The sequence below is a fragment of the Amia ocellicauda genome, chromosome 3 (assembly GCF_036373705.1).
Source record: "Amia ocellicauda isolate fAmiCal2 chromosome 3, fAmiCal2.hap1, whole genome shotgun sequence".
NCBI lineage: Eukaryota > Metazoa > Chordata > Actinopteri > Amiiformes > Amiidae > Amia > Amia ocellicauda.
Genome location: NC_089852.1, coordinates 35,653,789 through 35,679,027, shown reverse-complemented (window position 1 = coordinate 35,679,027; position 25,239 = coordinate 35,653,789). Strand labels below are relative to the sequence as shown.

At 38.1% G+C, this 25,239-nt stretch overlaps 1 protein-coding gene across 2 annotated transcripts in view; it reads right to left on the bottom strand.

Annotated features, from left to right (window-relative positions):
- The window catches only part of pde2a (phosphodiesterase 2A), a 184,199-nt gene that overhangs the window by 132,611 nt on the left and 26,349 nt on the right, over positions 1 to 25,239 (bottom strand). The window contains exon 1 of one of the 2 annotated variants that reach the window (XM_066699233.1): positions 2,782 to 2,945. The exons of the other annotated variant lie outside the window; for it this stretch is intronic. Within the exon in view, the coding sequence (XP_066555330.1) occupies positions 2,782 to 2,789 (8 nt within the window). The 5' untranslated portion in view covers positions 2,790 to 2,945. Of the gene's footprint in view, positions 1 to 2,781; positions 2,946 to 25,239 lie in introns of those variants that run through there. 2 annotated transcript variants of the gene reach the window in all.

Here is a 25,239-nt window from a genome sequence, read left to right as displayed (position 1 = left end):
GACACGGGGTAAACAGCAGCTTGTCCCGAGTGTAATAAACTAAAACCATGTAACCCCACGAGAGAGAGAGGGTAATTTAATCTTTCAGTGTAGCATATTGTCTCGAGTAAGGTCAAAGCACACACAAAACAACAAAGGGAGACATAGAATAAGGAAAGACTATCATTTTATATTTATTTTATGTAATCACAAACGATCTGCACAGGTAAATGATATGCAAATATTTATAAACATGTCATTGCTTTGAGTGAAGGAAATCACTTTTCCACAGACATTCAAAATACTCCTCTGAATGATTGTTCTCCCGGTTTGCTCCCTCATCACTGTCCTGGAGAATCGGCGAACAATTCCACAAGTATAGTCAAACAATAGGGCTGACATCCCTACTAAGGCATTACTCTCACACGGCATATATATCCAAAGCAAATGTGGAACAAAAAAAATTAACCTAATGTACATAGGATGCAAATACACGTACACAGACGCCCAAAGTCAAACCCAGAATAAACCCAGTGTTTTACACAATCTCTTCCCTTACAGTAACTAGACAGGATACACAGAGACGGAACAACACCCAAACGCAGCTGTAATCCTTCCAGATTCAATAAACATTGCGGTAATGTTATAACTCCTATAAGACGAGCAAAGCCTTCTTGCTTGGAAAAAAAATCCTCAGTTATATATACAACCATGATTCCTCTAGATCTAGTTCAGTAAAGATATATATAAAAAACACACATCACAAATAAATACTGTGCTAAACACATACCACAACCAGCAAGAGCTTTCATTAAACTACACAGCTGATACACAATCATACTGCAAATGAGAATCACAAAATCTTTGAAAAATACTTTACTGCAGTATGTAAGCACTCTAACGAGCTCATTGCTACATGTTTTGACTGGCTAGTGCTGTAAAATATTTCCTTTTTTCCCCTAGCACTGCTTATGTGTGGGTATATGTTTTATATTTTGAGCTGATGTGGTCTCCTAATTAAGCATGAGAGAATGCTTTTAATTGTGACCAAGTTCAGTAGTCCCTGTGTCATAGTTCGCATATGTCTTTAAGTGATCATAATAATCCATGGAAAGGGACACCCATTTGTGGTGTTGAAATGGGACATTGTGACTGGTGTAAATTACTAATTTGTGTAATTTGCTGAACCCTCACCAGTCATCACATCCCACGTCACCATATATAAAACATGTTATCAATGAAACACAATGACATTTTAAGACAGAATTTTTACTTTTGATCTAAAATATGCTTTATCAAAAGTAGAACAAATTTTGCTTAATCTTTGTTTCAAAATTCCCTCAGATCCATTTTGCTATTAAAATACATCAAAAAGAAATGCAGTTGGTCTCCCAGATATCTATTACAGCTAAATCATGAGACATCAAAACTTGGCAAATCACCAGAAAATACTACGTGTGAAGATATATTTGCCAACTGGGAATTAAGCTTAATAGAATTTGTGCACATTAGCAATCTGACCAAAGTAAATAACGTCCTTTCTTCCTTTATCTTTTCTCTTTATGATTGTATTTTATAAATTTTTGAAGTATGTGATTTAATTTGAAGTGTAAAGTTGAAAAAGCAACTCTACAAACAAGTTGCAGAGGAGCTAAATAAAATGTCAGGCATGGGAGAAGAAAAATGCAGATAATGCACTTGCAGTTTTAAACTCGGAAAATGTTTTGTGAACATTTAAACAACGTAACATTGAACTGATAAACAGCACTGTGGAGTTGTAGTTAGGTCTCTGGCTCATGACTAGAAGGTTGTGGGTTCAAATCCCAGGTGAGGCAGTGCTGTTGTACCCATGAGCAAGGTACTTGACTTAGATTACTCCAGTTAAAAATGCCCAGCTGTATAAATGGGTACAAATGTAAGTTGCAGTGGATAAGAGTGTCTGCTAAATGACAAAAATAAACACACAGTACCCACTGCAGGGCAGTAAAGAGGGAAGAAGCAGCACTTGACAGAATTTGTTGAGGCTAAGGGGTCACTGAAGTCCTGACTTTTGATTTGTGCTCTTTCACTGATTCTGAACAGGAATTACTCCCCAGAAATTGTGAATTATTTTGCAAGTCCCTACACATCCCAAATATATAGCATTTTAGATACGAATGAATGAGTTACATTCAAAATAAACAAAAGCTTTTTATAAAATATACTAAGGTTTTTACAATTTCTGTAGTCATGACTGTCAGCTATCTAGCCACAAAATAACAAATGCATCACCTTATGGACTCCAGCAAATAATTTATTTGCAGTAAGTAAGTCTGTTGTATGTGTCCCATTTAAAGTATTATATAAATTGTCTTGTGTCCACAACTTTTGATGTTCTTCTTTTATACATCAGACAGAATGTCTATTTTCGAGATCACACAACGCACACAAAATAAGAACTGTCAGGAATGTAAATGTAGAAGTTCATATTAGGATAAAATCACACAGCTGAGTACCTTATCGTGACATCTAAATCCCCATCAGTACAATGAGAACCTTTCACACACAACTATTCGTGTTCTTATATTATCTCTGCTTCCTCTGTACCCAAAAAGTCAGGTTTTAGACATCATCTTACTCTCTCTTTATATATATATATATATATATATATATATATATATATATATATATATATTCCTATTTGTCACGAAAGACAGTGGCTGTCAGAGAGGAAGAGAAACACGCACAACCAGATGCAAATGTTTTTGTTACAGTTAGTCAAATTTTGTTCCTATTCAAAAACAAGGAGAAAAAAAGACTTACTGTGACATTTTAATCCAATCCAATAATGTGTCTGACTGACAATTGACAAACACGAGAGAAGGCACTAAGAAGCTGAATGTGTTGCAGATTGATACTCTCTGAAACCAACAGGGGCACAACCAATATCATAAAACCGCCAGGAAGGTGGCTCCTTCAGTCCCAGAGACAGACTGGAAACTAACTGACCGAACACTGACTACCTCTGAATTCCACAACAAGGCACCATGTCTCTCAGCCTTTCAACCTCTCTAGAAGGAAACTGTGAGGCAAAGCAGGGAAAGAGGAAGTCTCATCACCCACACATACACACACACACACACACAGTTCCTGTCATTTTCATATTTACTCAGCATAACCCCTCAGGACCTCCAATTCACCCTGAGAAAATAGGCCAATCTATAAAAACAAAAACAACACAAATAATTATACTGTGACCGGAACATTACACAGATTGTCAAACAATGTGGTGCAGTGATTTATTTATTTACACTTAAAAAAAGGTTTGCTTATTTTTACACAATTTCATTAATTCATGTCAAATTTAAATGTATAATTACAAGTTAGAACTAAGTTACACTGTGGTTTAGGCCTCCAGTCTTTGATACCCCTTGACGCTAAAAGCCAAGGGACAGGGAAAACTACTGGAACTATATGTATGCATTAAATCAGAAATATGTAATGCTAGCCAATAAATAAAATACATCTAATAATCAATCAAATCAATAAATGCAATCACTCCCATTAACCCCACTGGGGCAAATGCACGACAATCTATCACCAAAGCAATGAACAACAGAACATTATAGGCACAATTACAAGATTTTCTTGGTGGGGGTTTGTCTTTGACTGCCCACAGTCTCTCTAAGAGGGAGGCAAATATAAAAAAGCACAGAGGAGGTCAGGTATGGAGGTCCCAAATCCCACCATAACCACAAGTTAACAAAAATACAAGCAAGAAAGAGATTAAAAAACAGTTAGAGAGAGACCTCTCTAACATCCAAGAAGTATGTGTTCACTCTGCTTCCTTGTTCTTCACAGCAGTGCTTGCACAATAATTTATTTTAACACTTCCATAAACCTTGTGTGGGCACTTATATCCCTGCCATGGTTTCTGTAGCAGCCAAGATAGGTAAACCTAAAAGCATAATGATGTGGTCCCTATGGTGTAAATCAACTTTAAGAGTTTCCGATTGATAAAACCGCCACATGAGGGGAAAAAAATAAAAAGGAAAGAAAAAAGACTGGGACTAGAAACTTTGAAGAACAGGAACAAATAATAAAAAATACTTAAACACATAAAATCTGTAATATAATAAGGCTAAATCTATATTTAAAAAGGTGATCCATGTTATTTTCAAACCAGAGGAGCTTTTCCAGAAATTGACCTTCAAGGCATTCAAGACAGAAAACAGGAGACACTTCTTCACACAGAGTCGTCACAATCTGAACAAACTCCCCAGATATGTGGTTAAAGCTGAAAATTTGGGAACATTCAAAAATAGACTGGATAGGATCCTTGGATCACTTAGTTATTAATGGACACCAAACGAGCACGATGGGTCGAATACCTCCTCTCGTTTTTAAACTTTCTTATATACAGTGAAAAATTAGACAAATCCCCAGATACTTCCCTCGCTGGGGCATACATTTTGGGATTGCATGTTTTAACTGAGCTGAACTAAAGAAGGTACTGACAAGGTCTAATCTGCATACACTGCATCTGATGTACAGATCATTGATGGCATTCTTATCCACAAACACACTGAGGTGGCATCAAAATCACTCCTGAGATCAAGGACAAAGAAAACCTGGTTGTAGCTGGTACAGGGTGCAGAGAAGATAATAAAGATAAAGAGTGGTAGGTAACTTGTGCTCCTTCTAACATCTAGCATATTTAAATATTGGAAAATGTAAAGCCATTTTGTTTTTGAACATCAATAATACTTAGTATTCCATGGACAACGTGGAAAATCATAGCATATTATGCAAAATCATAGGAAATTAATATAATGGATACAAAAGTGAACCTAAAACCACATCAAATGCAAACTGGACAGCTTTTTTCCTCAATTATCTGCCACTGCAAACTTTTAAAGAGTTTAATCTGCAGATCATTAATTCATATCCCCAGAGTGTCTCTACTGTAAAACTAGGCCTGAAGACATAAATGTATCTTCCAGTATCCATTTCAATCGCTGCCTACTTCACAGAGCTGTATTCATACATTTAAATTTGATTATGTATTTATACATTCTAATATGTAAAAATGTTTACCCTAAAACGTGAAAGTGCCCCGTTTATGATGGTTGCCACCTAGAAATTATTGTGTTTAACTGGTTCAATCGATACTCTTCTTCTGGGATTGTTGCCAAGACAAGGCCTACCTTCTCTTTTGCTCCCAGATAGCACGCAATAACCAGTGCTTGAGAGTTGACAACCAACTTCTAGACAGAGTTCTGTTCTCTGTGGTTGAAAACTTTGATGAAGTGAATGGGCCCAGCATTTGGCAACTAGGATCTGACAAGATACACTCAACTTTTTACTTTTACAAGCCATGTCAATTTCTTATCAATGACCGCCATGAAAAGCACAATTTTCTCATCTGCTGTTTTTGCTCAACTTCTTCAGCTCTGCTTCCCATCTGGCCCGTTTGCTTAGAGGACCACATTTGCTTGCCGCAGTGATGAATACTTTATGATAATGTTTGCCAAATAGGTGTTTAGATCAAGCAAGTAGTGGATGAAGTGCATTAGCTAAATGTTTCATCTCCTCTCTTGGGCAGGAAGGAGTGGACTGGTTGTACATGATAGCTCACTTCCAAATGAACCAAGTGAAAATCCTGAGTGAGAAGTATTTAAACTTTTAAAAACTCTCTCAAACCAGAGGAGTACTGAGCTACAATCTACCATTTCTCTCTTAATGGAGGTATTGATCAAATGATGATGTTTTTGCCATTTCTCTAATGGATTTCAGAGCCTGGAGCAAGGTACTGGACTTTAGCAGTAGCAACAACCTAGTTAAACATACCTCCAAGTAGGACAGCTCCTAATTGCAGCTGTGAATTAAAAAGGTTTAATGAACTGGAAAATTTAAACAATCTCAAATTGCATCCTTGAAATGTAGCAACAACACTGCTTAACACATACAAGTGATTTTTGTCAAATAAAAACCTATGTCATAATCTGAATTTATTTCTAGAATTTCTTTTCAAAAAGGCATTTAAAACGACTATTTAATAGTGTCCAGAATTACCTAGGAGAAAAACTTAATAGCTATTGTCATTTTAAAATAGTGAATGAAAAGCAAAAAGCATTTGAATTGCAGTTGCCATGGTGCTCAAAATACCAAGGCATATTAATAACTTTACATTCCTCATTATTTATCTTTAGCTGTTAACTCTTCAACTGCCATTTCCGATTGCTTTTGCAGGTTACAAGTGGGTCTTGTAGGGTCATCTGTTGTTACCATGCCGGAAAACAAGGAGTGTCTTTTTAAAACACCAGGTAAGAGAGACAAAGTTAACACTGTCGATGGGTTCCATTCTGGGCATTTCGCTATTAAACTCACTCGCTGATAACACCCAGCTGAGCGAGCGCCGTGCTAGGAGATCTACAGATGCAGTGGCCTTGATTGTCATTCTCCAGATAGAAGCATGGCCTCTCTCACTGTTGGAACCCTTCAAAACCTTGACCCAGAACACATCTGTTTGCAAAAGCCGCAGGATATAGAAGCACACTTGGAAACTTCTGTGATGTTAGTATTAGGATTTCATTCCCCCCCCCCCCCCCCCACTAGTTAGAGTCTGAAATACTGAGCTTTCAGGCATTTGCATAAAGAAAGGGAAACTAATCATCTCAGAGGTACCAAACTGGAAAAGGGGGATATAACTTTTACAAGAAGAACAGGTACCACTTGACCTAGAATACTATTCTATAAGATGTCATGTGTTTCTTAAAGTGACGGCTTTGGAAACAAAACGTGCCCAACACTCAAAAATGTGGTTTAAATGCCCTAAATATGGACACTTGTGCAGACACTAGATCATTCAAAAACAAGCTTGTCTGAGCCAGGATTTTCTTCACCCTTTTAAGAAGTAAATAACTGGCACAGGTCTGCCAGGTGTGGATAACGGGTTCACTTCAATGCTTTTCATCTCTTTGACACTATAGGATATAGAAGGGTTTATCTTGGGGGGGGCGGGGGGGGGGGTGACAGGGTGCGCACAGGAGGAAATGTTTAATGCAATGCTTTATTATCAAGTGTGAGAATAAAGACTGAGGAATAATTAATTCCCCATTTAAGGCATCGTCTGTGATGGGTTTGCGTTTGTCTTTTAAGATTAAACCATCGCAGAGAGAAGGTTTTAGATTCTCTGTCTATTTCTCAATGCAATGAGGAGAATAATAATCATTTTTTATTGATTGACTGAACACAGCCTAAGTGTTACTTCAATGGGTTGAAATCTGTTTTAGAGCACTTATGGTAGCAGCAGGGGGGGTAGGCTATGAAGCTGGCCATGTATATACCAATTAAACATAATCCACAATGCATATTTCAACATGACCATTACACTAAATTGAGTAAATGTATGTGTTGTGACTATATACAGTTAGGTCCATACATATTTGGACAAGGACACAATTTTGGCTCTGTACACCACCACAATGGATTTGAAAGGAAACAATCAATATGTTCTTTAAGTGTAGACTTTCATCTTTAATTTGAGAGAAGTTACATCCCAATTGTGTGAACGGTGTAGGAATTACACCCATATTTATATGTGGTGCCCCCAATTTTAGTGGCTCAAAAGTATTTGCACAAACTAACATAATCATGAATTAAATTGTGAGTTTCAATACTTGGTTGCAAATCATTTGCAGTCAATGACTGCCTGAAGTCTGGAACCCATAGTCATCACCAGATGCTGGGTTTCTTCCCTGGTGATGCTCTGCCAGGTCTGTACTGCAGCTGTCTTTAGTTCCTGCTTGTTCTTGGTGGGTTTTGCCTTCAGTTTTACATTAGAAATCAAAACAAACCAAACATAGAGATAGCAAAACATTAGGTGTGGCCAAATCAACTATTTGGTACATTCTTAAAAAGAAAGAACGCACTGGTTAGCTCAGGAACACCAAAAGGCCCAGAAGACCACGGAAAACAACTGTGGTGGATGACAGAAGAATTATTTCCCTGGTGAAGAAAAACCCTTCACAACAGTTGGCCAGATCAAGAACACCCTCCAGGAGGTAGGCATATCTGTGTCAAAGTCAATGATCAAGAGAAGACTTCACCAGAGTAAATACAGAGGGTTTACCACAAGATGTAAACAGGAAACAGGAAGACCAGATTAGAGTTTGCCAAAAAACATCTAAAGAACCCTGTACAGTTCTGGAACAACATCCTATGGACAGATGAGACAAAGATCAAATCGTACCAGAATGATGGGAAGAGAAGAGTATGGAGAAGGGAAGGAACTGCTCATGATCCGAAGCATACCACCTCATCTGTGAAGCATGTTATTGCATGGGCATGTATGGCAGCCAAGGGAACTGGTTCCTTGTATTTATTGATGATGTGACTGCTGACAAAAGCAGCAGGATGAATTCTGAAGTGTTTAGGGCTATATTATCTGCTCACACTCAGCCAAATGCTTCAAAACACATTGGACAGCGCTTCACAGTACAGATGAACAATGACCCGAAGCATAGTGTGAAAGCAACCCAAAACTTTAAGGAGAAGAAGTGGATTGTTCTGCAATAGCCAAGTCAATCACCTGACCTGAATCCAACTGAGCAGAATTTCACTTGCCGAAGGCAAAACTGAAGTCAAAACACCCCAAGAACAAGCAGGAACTAAAGACAGCTGCAGTGCAGGCCTGGCAGAGCATCACCAGGGAAGAAACCCAGCATCTGGTGATGTCTATGGGCTCCAGACTTCAGGCAGTCATTGACTGCAAAGGATTTGCCACCAAGTACTGAAACTCACAATTGAATTCATGATAATGTTAGTTTGTCCAAATACTTTTGAGCCCCTAAAATTGGGGGGACCACATACAAACATGGGTGTAATTCCTAAACCGTTCACCCAATTTGGATGTATATCCTCAAATTAAAGATGAAAGTCTACTTTAAGAACATATTGATTGTTTCCTTTCAAATTCATTGTGGTGGTGTACAGAGCCAAAATGATGACAATTGTGTCCTTATCCAAATATTTATGGACCTAACTGTAGTTCAGGATACTTGTATTTATTCTGGTCTCTTATTTAGACACTTATTCTGTGGTTTCCAGCTCAGGTCAATGTAGTTGTAAGTCATTGGATTCCTTGTTCATTCCTGAATTGTAATGCTCAATGGATTCCATTTTGACTCTGCTATGGCAGAAAGAAATCGAAGGCCAGCGCATTATTCATATTAATAAAGAGTGGGAATCTGAGGTATTTGTTTTTAAACCTTTGCTTCGTGAGAGGATGAAAAGAGTATTGTAAGTCTGGGCCCAGCGAGTCAGCACGAGTGACTAGTGTCACAGCAAGAGATTGCATATTGTTTTGATGACCTTGACAGCGAGCTCTGGAGACCGCAGTGTGAGAGACAGTAAAGCGTTCCTTTTACAAGGCAAGTTAGATTAAATGAGGCCTGCAAAGTATATGGAATTAAGCACAGAAAACCTCAAGCTGTAAATCTAATGAGTGGGAGCATAAATATAATTGATACCAATGTGCTGGAATATTACACAGGCCATAAAAATAAAATCTACACCACACAATTTTTGCAAACATATTTTTCTAGCACTCAGCATATTAATCAGTTCAGTTTCTCCATAAGACTGTAAGAGAATTTTGAAGATATATGAAGGGAAAAGAGTTTTTTTCTTTTTTTTTATGGTGGTCTATTCACAATCTCTCCAGAATTATGTGAAAATACATTGCAAGGTAGCATTATTATTCAAGAAATGAAAAGGTAAAATTATGTGTACTTGATGCAAGAGAGATCAAGTCAAAATCGTAAATTCACTCTGTCTGCAATACCTGGAGGATTATGGAGAGCTGAAACTCTGTACCTGCTACAAAACAATATAAAATGGTTACCTGGTAAACCTTATTTTTAAACATATAGTTCCCCAACTATTGGCAAATCTAAAGTTAGGGGAGCATATTATTTTTAAATTAAGCCTTATAGATTCTATTCTTTGGCATCTCTATCTTCATCTTCATCTCTATTAAGTATGCTTGTAGATAATTGTTCTGGGGTTTAATAGAACAATGTGTACATTGAAAGTCAATATCATTAGAAAAAGTATTTAAAAATATTTAAATATGGGAGATTAATTGGGGTGGGGTTGACCTCTCTGGCAGGTATAATTGTTGATTGATTAATGGCATACTAGAACAATCTGCTTTGAATTCAGGACGACAGTTAGGATTGAATCACTATGTGTTAAAGTGACATACTTGAAAGAAGTGGACATTTACAGATTTTTCGAATAATAATCATAATACAGCTTACATGAGTAAAGCAGTAAGGTACAGCATAGTATAAACAATTTACAATTCAGCCACAATTATTCCACTTTCTAAGGTTGCCACCTAGTGTTGATGAAGCTCGGCTACAACCTTTGAGACAATCTATAAAATAGTTTTGCTTCAGATTCGAATACCTACCTCACATACAAAATCATCACAGAATATTGTACACGCTTATTTGAACTATTTTACTATTTTTAAGATTTATCTACATTAGTTTCTGTTCTCCAGCATGCTGTGGCAAAATAGTGTTCATTCAAGATATTTTCCCCTAAGGATGACAACTTTCCCCCCCCACGTGGAGATGACAATCTTTCATCCCATCAAGACACACAGTAAATCTTGCTTATTATTCAGACCTTATCTCCTAATTTTGCACGTCTCCCAGCATTTAGCTTCATGGTCAAATACACTCACCTAAAGGATTATTAGGAACACCATACTAATACTGTGTTTGACCCCCTTTCGCCTTCAGAACTGCCTTAATTCTACGTGGCATTGATTCAACAAGGTGCTGAAAGCATTCTTTAGAAATGTTGGCCCATATTGATAGGATAGCATCTTGCAGTTGATGGAGATTTGTGGGATGCACATCCAGGGCACGAAGCTCCCGTTCCACCACATCCCAAAGATGCTCTATTGGGTTGAGATCTGGTGACTGTGGGGGCCAGTTTAGTACAGTGAACTCATTGTCATGTTCAAGAAACCAATTTGAAATGATTCGACCTTTGTGACATGGTGCATTATCCTGCTGGAAGTAGCCATCAGAGGATGGGTACATGGTGGTCATAAAGGGATGGACATGGTCAGAAACAATGCTCAGGTAGGCCGTGGCATTTAAACGATGCCCTATTGGCACTAAGGGGCCTAAAGTGTGCCAAGAAAACATCCCCCACACCATTACACCACCACCACCAGCCTGCACAGTGGTAACAAGGCATGATGGATCCATGTTCTCATTCTGACTCTACCATCTGAATGTCTCAACAGAAATCGAGACTCATCAGACCAGGCAACATTTTTCCAGTCTTCAACTGTCCAATTTTGGTGAGCTTGTGCAAATTGTAGCTTCTTTTTCCTATTTGTAGTGGAGATGAGTGGTCTTCTGCTGTTGTAGCCCATCCGCCTCAAGGTTGTACGTGTTGTGGCTTCACAAATGCTTTGCTGCATACCTCGGTTGTAACGAGTGGTTATTTCAGTCAAAGTTGCTCTTCTATCAGCTTGAATCAGTCGGCCCATTCTCCTCTGACCTCTAGCATCAACAAGGCATTTTCGCCCACAGGACTGCCGCATACTGGATGTTTTTCCCTTTTCACACCATTCTTTGTAAACCCTAGAAATGGTTGTACGTGAAAATCCCAGTAACTGAGCAGATTGTGAAATACTCAGACCGGCCCGTCTGGCACCAACAATCATGCCACGCTCAAAATTGCTTAAATCACCTTTCTTTCCCATTCAGACATTCAGTTTGGAGTTCAGGAGATTGTCTTGACCAGGGCCACACCCCTAAATGCATTGAAGCAACTGCCATGTGATTGGTTGGTTAGATAATTGCATTAATGAGAAATTGAACAGGTGTTCCTAATAATCCTTTAGGTGAGTGTATATCTGGAATGGCAAAACGCAAGTATCGCAATGGACATTTAAAAAGCAACTTCTGTGATATAACTAGTGTTGATTCATCTGTGAACAAAGAGAAAAGCAGTACAGTGAGGGAAAAAAGTATTTGATCCCCTGCTGATTTTGTACGTTTGCCTACTGACAAAGAAATGATCAGTCTATAATTTTAATGGTAGGTGTATTTTAACAGTGAGAGACAGAATAACAGAAAAAAAATCCAGAAAAACGCATTTCAAAAAAGTTATGAATTGATTTGCATGTTAATGAGGGAAATAAGTATTTGATCCCCTATCAATCAGCAAGATTTCTGGATCCCAGGTGTCTTTTATACACTCAAGTGCTCCTAATCTCAGCTCGTTACCTGTATAAAAGACACCTGTCCACAGAAGCAATCAATCAATCACATTCCAAACTCTCCACCATGGCCAAGACCAAAGAGCTGTCCAAGGATGTCAGGGACAAGATTGTAGACCTACACAAGGCTGGAATGGGCTACAAGACCATCGCCAAGCAGCTTGGTGAGAAGGTGATAACAATTGGTGCGATTATTCGCAAATGGAAGAAACACAAAATAACTGTCAGTCTCCCTCGGTCTGGGGCTCCATGCAAGATGTCACCTCGTGGAGTTTCAATGATCATGAGAACGGTGAGGAATCAGCCCAGAACTACACGGGAGGATCTTGTTAATGATCTCAAGGCAGCTGGTACCATAGTCACCAAGAAAACAATTGGTAACACACTACGCCGTGAAGGACTGAAATCCTGCAGTGCCCGCAAGGTCCCCCTACTCAAGAAAGCACATGTACAGGCCCGTCTGAAGTTTGCCAATGAACATCTGAATGATTCAGAGGAGAACTGGGTGAAAGTGTTGTGGTCAGATGAGACCAAAATCGAGCTCTTTGGCATCAACTCAACTCGCCGTGTTTGGAGGAGGAGGAATGACCCCAAGAACACCATCCCCACCGTCAAACATGGAGGTGGAAACATTGTGCTTTGGGGGTGTTTTTCTGCTAAGGGGACAGGCCAACTGCACCGCATCAAAGGGACGATGGATGGGGCCATGTACCGTCAAATCTTGGGTGAGAACCTCCTTCCCTCAGCCAGGGCATTGAAAACCTCGAAACCTTAATGACTTGAAGAGGATCTGCAAAGAGGAGTGGGACAAAATCCCTTCTGAGATGTGTGCACACCTGGTGGCCAACTACAAGAAACGTCTGACCTCTGTGATTGCCAGCAAGGGTTTTGCCACCAAGTACTAAGTCGAAGGGGTCAAATACTTATTTCCCTCATTAACATGCAAATCAATTTATAACTTTTTCGAAATGCGTTTTTCTGGATTGTTTTGTTGTTATTCTGTCTCTCACTGTTAAAATACACCTACCATTCAAATTATAGACTGATCATTTCTTTGTCAGTGGGCAAACGCACAAAATCAGCAGGGGATCAAATACTTTTTCCCTCACTGTATGTTTTTTCCTTCATAGTGCAGGATTATAACTCTGTGAGCAACGTGTAGGCAGGAGGTTAAGAGGGGTTAGCAAAAATGCAAATTAGGTGAATCATCTTAACCAAAAGTTTCTTGGCAATGTATTGTACTCTAAAAGAATCAGTCTACTTTTCTCAATTGATTGAAGGACTTTCGCTGGCTTTGTTTCATGCATGTGAGTAGGTTTCAAACTTAGTTTTCAAATATACTGCACTCTTTATGCAGATAGGGTTGCAAAACAAAAGTTCCATAAAGATGTATTATCAGGCATAAAATTTTAGGAATCGTGTGCTATATTAAAATCGTTAAATTGATTTCTTTTTAATGGCTTGAATTGCATGAATATTCATAAAAGCCCAAGTGGGAGAGCTCATTAAGTGAATATTAACAGATGACATGAGAGCAAACTTTAAGAGAAGCACTTCTGTATAATTACATTTTAAAGTCACATAATAACTATAATGGCAGGGAACGGATTCATATATCTGTGACATTTAATAGCTGGGGGGGTCAAGGCACTTAGGAGACTGACATTAAGTAATTATCTGACATTTTCACTCCTGAAAACCACAGATGAATAAGACAATCTGTCCAAGGCTGCTTCTACAGCAGAAGGATACAGAATACTGTTAAAAGCACTTTATAATCACAATGACCTACTTGATTAAAGTATTAAATCTACTTCGGACTTCCTGTATTTCATAGAAAAATATATAGAATTCAGCCTTTACTTTACATTCAAGATGCCATTACTAAAATCTATTAATTTGAAGCTAATACTAGCATTTAATTTAATTTTCCGTTAAATCTGTGCAATGTTTGTATTCCAAATATTGTTTATGAAATTTAAATCTGCACTAATTTAATAAATACACAAAACAGTGTTTGCAAATGCCTAAAAAGGATTGTTAGAACATTATATAACCATTCCAAAGGGATCAGTGCAGAAACAGAGGAGAGCTGCAGCTGAAATGGCTGCCAGGCATTTTCAAAACCAAGACTTTTGTGGTTTTGTTTGTTTTGCACAGGAGATATTGTATCACAATCTTGCAGCACCTGGATATTTGTTCTAGCAAACAATTGTAAAACAAAAGAAGACAGAAGAAGAAAATGAAATCTCCCCCCAATAAATACATAAGGTAATTAATTGGTTTTAACTACTCTTTTGAGAAAATCATAGACCTGCCAAAGGCAAACTTCACAACAGCATCCAGTCACTTTTATGAGCCGGACAACTAGAAGCATCTAACTAATTAAGGAGGAATGGTTGCCTGATTGCACTCAGCCTTTGTTGCAGCTCTGACACATTATTCTGTCACCACCATTCAATCTCCCAAACAAAAACCAAGCAGTGTCGGTTATTCTCACATTTACAGTGCTCTCACAGAGAGGAAACCCATTGTCTGCCATTTGCCAAACGCCTAAAAAAGGGTCTCTTTGCTCTATACTAGCCATGGATGAAAATGAAGCAAACCTTTTGTGGCACAACCCCTGTGGTCATATTGCCTTGCTTTACGGGTTCGTGACTGTAAAATGCTTGCTTCCAGATGACACACAATAGTTACAGAACTTGAATAAATCAATCCGCTGCTTAAGAGAATTGGCTCATCCTTTCAGCAACTCCCAGATGTTTCATTAATGCAGCCTAAAGCTCAAATCGACAGGCACCCAAAAGATGGTCCATTTTGTCATAGAAGTAGAGTCTGCATGCCGGACTCCAGGGGCTGTTACTTAAATCCATGATGCCAACCAATCTGACAGCACTCCGGAGATGGGATAAGTGGCAGGTGGCAGAAAGGAATTGGGTTTGGCTACTGCCTTTCAGTCTCAGGATTATAGGCATCCATCAAATCTTTCTGATGCCTTATCAAATTTGCCTAAAAGTAGCTGACAGGACTGCTACAGTGCGGACAACTCTCCATTTCCACATAAGATGACAGCTACAGGCGGCTGCAGGCAAGAGGATTAATATTGCAAGTTGTGGGGTTATCACTGCAGAACGAGGGCCCTGTCTTCATGTCTTCATGTTATTACATAAAATACATAAATCAATGTGCAAGTAATATACTAGCATAAGAACATAAGAAAGTTTACAAACGAGAGGAGGCCATTCGACCCATCGTGCTCGTTTGGTGTCCATTAATAACTAAGTGATCCAAGGATACTATCCAGGCTATTTTTAAATGTTCCCAAATTTTCAGCTTCAACCACATCGCTGGGGAGTTTGTTCAGATTGTGACGACTCTCTTTGTGAAGAAGTGTCTCCTGTTTTCCGTCTTGAATGCCTTGAAGCCCAATTTCCATTTGTGTCCCCACGTAGTCTCCTCTGTTCCAGGGTGAAAAGGTTCAGTTCCTCAGTCTCTCAGTAGGACATTCCCTTCAGACCTGGAATAAGTCTGGTTGCTCTCCTCTGAACTGCCTCTAGAGCAGCGATATCTTTCTTGAAGTCTGGAGCCCAGAACTGTCCACAGTATCCAGATGAGCTCTAACTAGTGCAATCCAAGTTCCAGTTTTTTTGTAAGCATGGTTAAATGTCTATTACAAGTTGGAATAAATATTAAGAGATTAAGTTAAAACACTCAAATTAGAACAGACAGACACTTGTTTAAGTTGTAAAATTCACAGGGACGTCTTAGTTGTCTATATCTGTTCAACACTGAACTAAATTCTTTACCTTCGGACATTTTAAGTGTCATTGAACTTTTTCAATTACAAATTCAAGTGTTACTGTAGTAGAGTCTTGAAAGTTACTTCTTACACAGTGGCTAATACAATTTAATTGGTCATGCAGTGTCCTGCCACATTGTTTTACTCACTAACGTCTGATCTAAACCGCAGAATTCAGAGTCATTTATCTTTGCTAGGAATATACAGTAGATACACAGTGCAGTATGTCACAGACTGACACCATCTCTTTGCACAGATACACTCTACAGTGTTTAAAAAAACTGTGAAAAAGACAAAGAAGGCCCGACTGTCTTGAAAATAGCCAGGTAGACTGTTGTGGTTTACAACACCAGGAGTAATTACATTTGGCAGTCAATCTGCAAGGTTTTTAAAATAATTAAGGAGGGAAGCTTGAGATTTTCTTATCAATTATCTTCTCTGTCTCCTTCAGAGAATTCAAACTTGAAAATCTAATGCCAACTAACTAAAGCATAAAATTAGGCAGTTACAGCTCTAGCAAGAGAAGTGAAAAAATACAAGTGGGTACAGTTAATCAAATATTTTGCATGTCTATAGTTGTATAATAGCCATATCTCTCCAAATGTACTAATTCTCTATATTTTAATTATGTTGTATTACTCAGTAGCCCACCGAGGTCATCACACTTACTGCCGACACAGCTATTGTGCCCTGTATGTGTGTATCATGCCATTCTCATCACACATCCACGTTTGTATGGGGAAACTGCAAATCAAAGCCGAGAGCTTCCGCCTGCCTTTGCAATTGAATCCAGTTGAAGTTATCAAAACAAACAAGGGCTTGTGTGAGCTCAGGCTAGGCTTCTGGCAACCAAGCAACTACAGATGCGATGCAAGGGATTTCAATTAGGATGTTATTTCACAGGGGTGGCGTTGCTAAGATTACCTGCTCCTGGGGAAATTGCTACAGAAGTGCATAAATGTAACAGTGTTCGCAGTGAGAGAAGCGATTCATATTGTTATGCACATTCTGTATGGTTGCTTGAAGTCTTCATTAGATGAATCACTACAATTGTGGGAAAATGTATGGAGCTTCCTTTCTTAGCCAATTTGTTGAATTGTGGTGTAATTAGTGGCACTATTACCAGTAAAAGAGAAAACAAAATGACAAGTGTAATTCATAAAAATTACATTAAATTGAATTCAATTAATTATTAGCGATTATTTATGGCATCCAGATTAAAAATATCAATAATTGTGTAAAACCAACCTTATGGCTGGAATCTCTCTCTGGCACCATGTGAATAACTTTGCCACAAAGGGTGTTATATAACTGTAAGCTGTGTGTATGGTATGCCAGTAGCAATTTATAATATGTATGTGCTTCACACCCAGAAAGTGAATATTTTCACATGAGTTCTTATTATGGAAACAGTTGTCTAAATTCTGTATTTTGTTAAGACAATTCCGTCACAATAGGAAGGAAAATGGAGCAATCCTAGGTTGAATGACAGATCAAAACCTAACGAATGTGTCACAATGCTGCAAAGGGGATTTTTTTCACTTTATAATGATTCCCAGCCTGTCATGACAATCACTTTACATTCACAATTTTATCATTTCTGGTGTGTGTGGCGGGGGGATGGTTTTTTTTATATTCCTGTTGCTCTTCATTTTATTTCTGATCATGAAACAATCAAGTGGCATGATTTCCATGTTGTTTCCATGGTTATTGTTTTCAGTGGTTGGGGACAAAATCCCCAACCTGCCAATCAAAGAAAATTGCCCCACTATTATTTTGAAATGATTTTCCCACAAGAATGACCAACCGAAATTTAACACACCGATTGAGATTTTTTTTTTCAGTCGCTTATCCTTTGGGTATGAAATTAAACCCAGGACAGGACTCGCTGGCAGGGTGTTTAAAGTAGTTTATTCTACACGAAGTCAGTGGCTTGGGCTAAAGCAATGTGGATTAAAACCATTCCAATATAACTGCCTGACAAAAGTGCATTGACGTCATTGACAAATGAGAGGGGGATCTCATTTACCAAAAAGGTCTTTCATTGGGGAAAGAGCCCTGTAAGATCAATAACTCTCTCTGCTTCCCTCGGTTGCACATTTTTTGCATGTAAAATGTATACCGGCCAACTGAATCCTGGGCGAAAGCCTCTCTGAATCATCGGGGGTGGCAGAAGACCACCTGCATGCTGGCTACAGGACTGTTAATTAAACAGCTTTTTCCAGCAGCTTGGTGCCATAACCTGGCTTATGTCGAAACCTGTTCTTGGAAGTCTCATTTGTCTGTTTTCCTTTCAGTTTGAAATAGATCTCCCAAAGTGACAGAAGACAGAAGAATTGAGAGACCCATATTTCAGTAAATTACATATATCCCTCCCATGGAAAAGACACTGAAACTTCAGCGAACCAAAGCCTTTCAGCTGTGCAGTCTAAGAGTTGTCTCATATAAAAAGCCTGCTAGCTAATGGATCTGCAAACGGTCCCTCCCCTTGTTCCCTAGAGTTCATCTCATTTATACTTCTTTTTTCCATTTTCGGTCCCTTAAATGAGTTTTGCACCAGCCTCATCCCCCACTCCACCACCGACTTCATATTGCATTTGCTTTTCATCTCGCTTTTGGCAGTGGTTTACCTTTAGAACTAATCTGAATTTGCTCTTTTGAAACCTTTTGTCCAGCAAGAGAGAGAGAGAGGTGGGCTGAGAATACACTGCTGCCTACTCAAATTCAGCAAAGCCACGGCAAGGCAAAACTCAAACTTACCATCTAAATAGGCCAGGTTTCTATGCATCACAAAAGCAGTTTCTTTTCTGAAAACCTGTGATTACAAACCCCACTCGTATGAGCCTGATGAGGTCCCTTGTAGCCTTACGTTAATAAACACATTAATGCAGAGCAGTCTTATGTTCATTAATTCATTCATGCAAAAGCGTAGATGTCAAACCCTGACAATGTCATGGGACACAATGTTAATAAGTTGTTTTAATGTTTAAAATTATAATAATATTAATAATTAACAAAAAAGTCAATTCACGGAGGTTGCTACAAATTCAAAATAAGTACAACATTTCAGTTCACCAAAAGGTTGCAGGTGTTTTTATTGTATTTACAATTAGTTTAATAAATATTTGGACAGTGACACAATTGTCATCATTTTGTACTGGACATCACCACAATGGATTTGAAAGGAAACAATCCAGATCTGCTTTAAGTGTAGCATCTTTACTTTGAGGGTAGTTACATCGAAATTGGGTGAACGGTGTAGGAATTACACCCATGTTTATATGTGGTCCCCCAATTTTAGGGGCTCAAAAGTAATTGGATAAACTAATATAATCATTAATTAAATTGTGAGTTTCAATACTTGGATGCAAATAATTTCCAGTCAATGCCTGCCTGAAGTCTGGAACCCATAGACATCACCAGATGCTGGGTTTCTTCCCTGGTGATGCTCTGCCAGGCCTGCACTGCAGCTGTCTTTAGTTCCTGCTTGTTCTTGGGGCGTTTTCCCTTCAGTTTTGCCTTCAGCAAGTGAAATGCTGCTCAATTGGATTCAGGTCAGGTGATTGACTTGGCCATTGCAGAACATTCCACTTCTTCACCTTAAAGTCTTGGGCTGCTTTCGCAGTGTGCTTCGGGTCATTGTCCATCTGCACTGTGAAGCACCGTCCAACAAGTAGTTTTGAAGCATTTGGCTGAATCTGAGCAGATAATATAGCCCTAAACACTTCAGAATTCATCCTGCTGCTTTTGTCATTTTGCTCTTCCCATCATTCTGGTACAAGTTGATCTTTGTCTCATCTGTCCATAGGATGTTGTTCCAGGACTGTACATGGTTCAGCCAATCAATGTAACTACCCTCAAATTAAAGATGTAAGTCTACACTTAAAGAACATCTTGCTTTGTTTTCTTTCAAATCCATTGTGGTGGCATATAGAGCCAAAATGATAACAATTGTGTCACTGTCCAAATATTTATGGACCTAACTGTATTTATTTATGTTTTGGAAATACTGAACAGTATTGGCGTTAAATCCATTATTGCTAATAGTCCAAATTCTGCTGCCATTAAGGGTCAATAATTGAGACAAAAATGGCCTGAAATCGAGTAGCGATTGCCACCGCAGACCCGTTATTACCACACACTTGCTTGTGTACGTCGCTGTGGTTCATCTCCATCCCCCCCATCAGCCCAGCGCAGTAATGCAAAGAGAAAAGGATTCTAGCCTCAAGGTACAGTTCCTTTGTTAGCTTGACTGGTCTTGACAAAACATATGGAACGCACTGACTTTTCAAAGGTTAATCTACTGGTAAAGTTAATCTAATTAATCTTATTTATGCATTTTCTTTTTGTCTGTCCCAGGACAATGGAGCATCAGAAGCCCACAGCTAGAAGTAATAATTGGATGGAATGACGTAACAAATCAGTATGGTTTCCTTAAGGATGGATGACACCATTAAAAACTGTCCTTTTCTTAAAACTTCTGCTTCATAGGTGTAGATAACATGGTAAATATTTTGACTACAAGGAGAAAGAAACTTGTATGCTGACTAGCAGATCAAATATTGGCATTGTATGTGAATAAAAACACCAGTTATGTTATGGAGCTATTGAATCATTTCTCCAATGAGCTCAACAGTGACAAGAGAAAAGGACTTTGTATCAGAGAAGGTAAATTAATTAGTGGGTTTCTTGTCTTGAATTTATTTGTCAGTCAAGATTACATGATGTTAGATTTCATGTACCAGGTATAGGTGGACCTGTAAAGTGACATTATTTAATATTGATTTTTTTAACAACACAAATCTGAATTCAAAGATGCAGGGTTCTCCTCAGTAGGCAAATTAATGAATTCTGACAACCATCTGTCTCCACTCATGTCCCCTGCCTGAGTTTCAAAACAGTTTTTTGATTAATACGTATATGAGCCAGTTGCAAGTGTTAGTAGAAAAACAGCTAAACACACTTATTTCTACATAAGACATTAATAATAATTTAAAGCATCCCTGAGTGTGGGGGCTCCTTAATGGCTGGTGTAAGAAAAACCTTGTCATTTGAAGAAGTTGCTAGGACTCCCATAAATAACTGTAATTATCAATTATTACCTTTACTGCATTTTAATAATCTCTGGTGAATTAGAACAACTGGACTAACTTGCCAATGTAATTAAACCAAACTTAATAACAAGATGAAAACGTCATTTGGCTGTAGAAGATCCCATATTTTATTTTTCTGTTGTTTCTATTTTAATGACAGTAAGTATCACAGTTTTTCAGAGCCTCAGCAGTCCACGTTTCAGTTTTAGACCAGACAGTATTGTATTACACTAAATGTCTGGAAAAGTAGACTTCCATTTGCATTTGCAGAAGATAAACCCCTAGTAACAATTGCTCTTAGTGATGTTTTGTGTGTTTTTGTATAGCTTTTAACAATGCATTAGATTTATAAGTAGCTTAAAAGGATTAAGGATATGCTCAGACTGTCCACAAGGGAAACTCTGTTTTGACATGGTGAGGATACGGGGCAAACCTTAGCCTTTATAAAAGAAGAGGTTTAAAAAGTGTTTAAGTCCTGTGACTCAGCTGCCGTTTCAGTCTGAGTCATCAGCTTGGGTTGGCTCCTCACCAGGTCGGCACCGACTGCATCTCAGTATTTGGTCATATTCTTCCACCTGTTGTGACCCCCCACCCTTGCACCTGATCATAAAGTCAATGGGAAGCCCTGTACCACAAAAAAGTAGCAGAGCAGTAAATACAACTACATTGTGTATATGTATGTTTATACCATAGTCCTGCTGAAATCATAAGATAAGAATAATATTCATAATTAAATTTCAGGGGAACAAATTAAATTATGAAAAGATTAAAAGGATTTTGTTTTATACAATATTGCAATGCCCTGCTATCTCCACTCCCCAGCTACCAGACACTTCTACTTAAAAGTCTGAACAACCGCTGCTTTACGCTGCACCACAACACAAGAGAAATACACAGAATGTATTGCACAATAACAACAATCAAAACAATCACACTGCTCTCTTGCAGCAATTTCAAATGACAAGAGCAAAGAAAAACTTTGTTGCAAATCTATTAAAAAAAAAAAAAAGTGAGAAAAGGCCTTTTCCATCAGGAGGTGAGGCTCTGATAGCGCATTACAGGGATGATAGAGTTTGCCAAGATGCCAGCAGAATGTTAAGCGGCCTCTTGTGACAGCAAATAATGGGTCAGCAGCGCAGCAGCAGTGAAGGCTTCTCTGAGCTTGAAATAATCAAAGCTGATTTGCGAGTGCAAAAGTGTCCATGAATATGTTCTGGATTATTATCAGATGTGTGGGGGGTGAAAAATGCTGTTGCCATGGCAATATTTCAATAACAGCTCTCCATCTAGGAGAGATACAGGTGCATACTCACGCACACGCACACACACACACGCATACGCACGCACACACGCACCACATTGTGTCAGTGGAAAATATAATAAATGTCATTAAGAGTTTGAGACAAACAGATAGACAGACAGATAGATAGAAAGGTTTATTGATTTCTATGGAAGAGAATCCCTAATATTAGGATCAATAACACAACTGGCCCCTTTACACCAGCTCTGGCCTCACCTTCAATTTGTATTGAACAGATAGATGAGCCAAAAGTCTTATTTGGAAGCACAAAAATAACTTGTCCATTTAATAGGAATCTCATCATTGCACCTCGATTTACTGAAAGGGATCTATTGAATTTTAACAATCTGCAAGTTATGTGTAAATGTAAAGAAACAGATTACTTTAATATACCTATTCGGTGACTCCAGTCTTTTCTTGTTTATGTTTAAGTTCAAATAATATTTGATTAATGATTTTGAGGGCTGCTTCCACCTTAGTTTATAATAATGAACTTTCTGCGATGAAAATGCTATATTAGAATATAATATCTGGGTAGTATTTGAGAGTGAAGAGCAAAGTGTGGTCAATTACATTCCCATACATGGGGAGGTTAAGAAATATTTATATAAACAATGTAATGTACATTCCTCTGTGGAATAACAGCATGCAGTATTAATCAAAGATTAAAGTCAAGCATCTAAATATGGACATTTGGAGACAGATCACACGTTTGAAGCAGCTCTTTAAGTAACCAATCACATGCTTTAAACCGTAACCTTTCCAGCTAAAGAACAAGGCAAAGCAACCACCTTGGAGGTATGAGCATCGATTCCCTTTGCCAGGTTCACTGAGCATTCGCACACCATAGAAAATCAACATAATTGGGTACAAAATATACTGATTTTGGGCATTTTCTATTTTCTGCTCTTTTTCTCATCCGTGTGTGGATATAGTAAAAAGTAATGTTAGACATCGTTGTATGCCAAGGCACTCTGTATGACCCATTTTGGGGTCCGTTGATATGAGAAATTAAAAAAGAACTTGAAATTGATGAAACCAAAATAATTTGACAACTGGTGCTCAGCTGAAGGACTGGGTTATCAAAGTGGAGTAAACAGAAGCTATCATGTTTTCAGCTCCAGCATATAGACTCATACTTCTGCAGTACGGAGGAATGCTTGCTTGGCCTATTAAATAATCCGATTGAAATTCAAATGTAAATGTCACCTTTATCCATCTGGGGCATCAATTTTTACATTTGCATTGAGAGTTGGCTTACATAAAAGGTATACCATTGCATTTAATAGAAAATATGTACACTTTACTTTTCATTCAAACTCATGGACACTGTGAGAAATTATACAATTACAAATAAAACAATACAAATTGTTTTTCTTTCACCTTAAAGTGAATCCATACAAACTGAATACAGCTCATTAACAGGTCTTTAAAAGTTGAAGATGATCATGACATCATGACCAAATCTGGACGAAGAAGAAATAGGAGCTTCATGGATGTCGTATGTGTGGTCCATTGACTTTTAACTGTGAATTTGGTAAGGTTTAGCACCCCAAGGGCCTCCATTGTTTACTAGAGGGATATGAATCAAGTGTCAGCAAGCTTCAATTATTTGACTTTACCAGAGATAAAATAATAGTCTAATAGCTTCAGTTTTATTAACAACATAATAAAGGATCACTCAAGCACGAAATCTTAAATCTAGGTAAACTGTTCCCCAAAGCTTGCTATCTGATCAGCTGAGGTGAGTGATTGGCAGAGTATGTCTTTGAACATTCAGAGAATAAATTAAGTCTGTTATTAGTTTAAAAAAGAAAAAAGTTTTTGTTTGAACTGACTAGGAAAGAAATAAATCATGAGTCAAGGTCTAGTTGATATGTATATTGGAAAGCCACTGACTCTGAGCACAATTTACATCATTCTGACTCTCAGTTTGTATCTTCTATCCAACCTAATTAGCACAAATTGCTTTTGTGAACTTTAATTCCAGACCTGCGAAGACGTTCCAGTCACAGCACAAACGTCTGAAAACACTTTACACCTGATTAGGAATGAGACAGATAAAACGGTTTCATCAGAACCTCTTATTCTACCAACTTGTTCAGCTCTTCATCAAACTTCATATTATGCCTCCAAATTCAAAGCCTTACTTTATGCTGTTTGATTCTCTAAATAATTCAATCTTTGTCCCTGTATAAGCCAATTCATTAATAATACACCCTACAGTTTTTATAGTGTAACATTTCAGGGGGGGGGGGTACTGTAACATACTTATGGTATAGCAGGTTCATTTTCAAATGTGCCCACTTACTAACCAGCTGCAAGATCATAATTTGTAGATTCACTATTGAAGGAAAATGTTAAATATATTTAAGACAGAGTATGAATAATATATAATGAATAATAAATCATGAATGTGAGCAAATCTAAATGGAATAAGGCCCAGAGATTTAAAAATCCTTTCTTTACTGATCTGTCAGCATGGTCCTCGGAGTTATTTGGGAGTACTTAAACATGACTAAACCAAAAATTATAGGTACATTAGTTGCACTCTGTATGACATCTGTTCACATTATTATGTTATATCTAGTCACATCTCAATTGCTCAACTAGAACAGCTTTCATTGAAGAACCTGTGAACTCCAAATGAGTCCTTTGACAAAGTCCTAAGTCCCATTATAGGAGTATTATACATCGCAGAAGAACATACTGGGGTGTTAAAAGGATCTTTAAATGCAAAACAATGGATGTAAAGCATTTGGTTATTATAAAT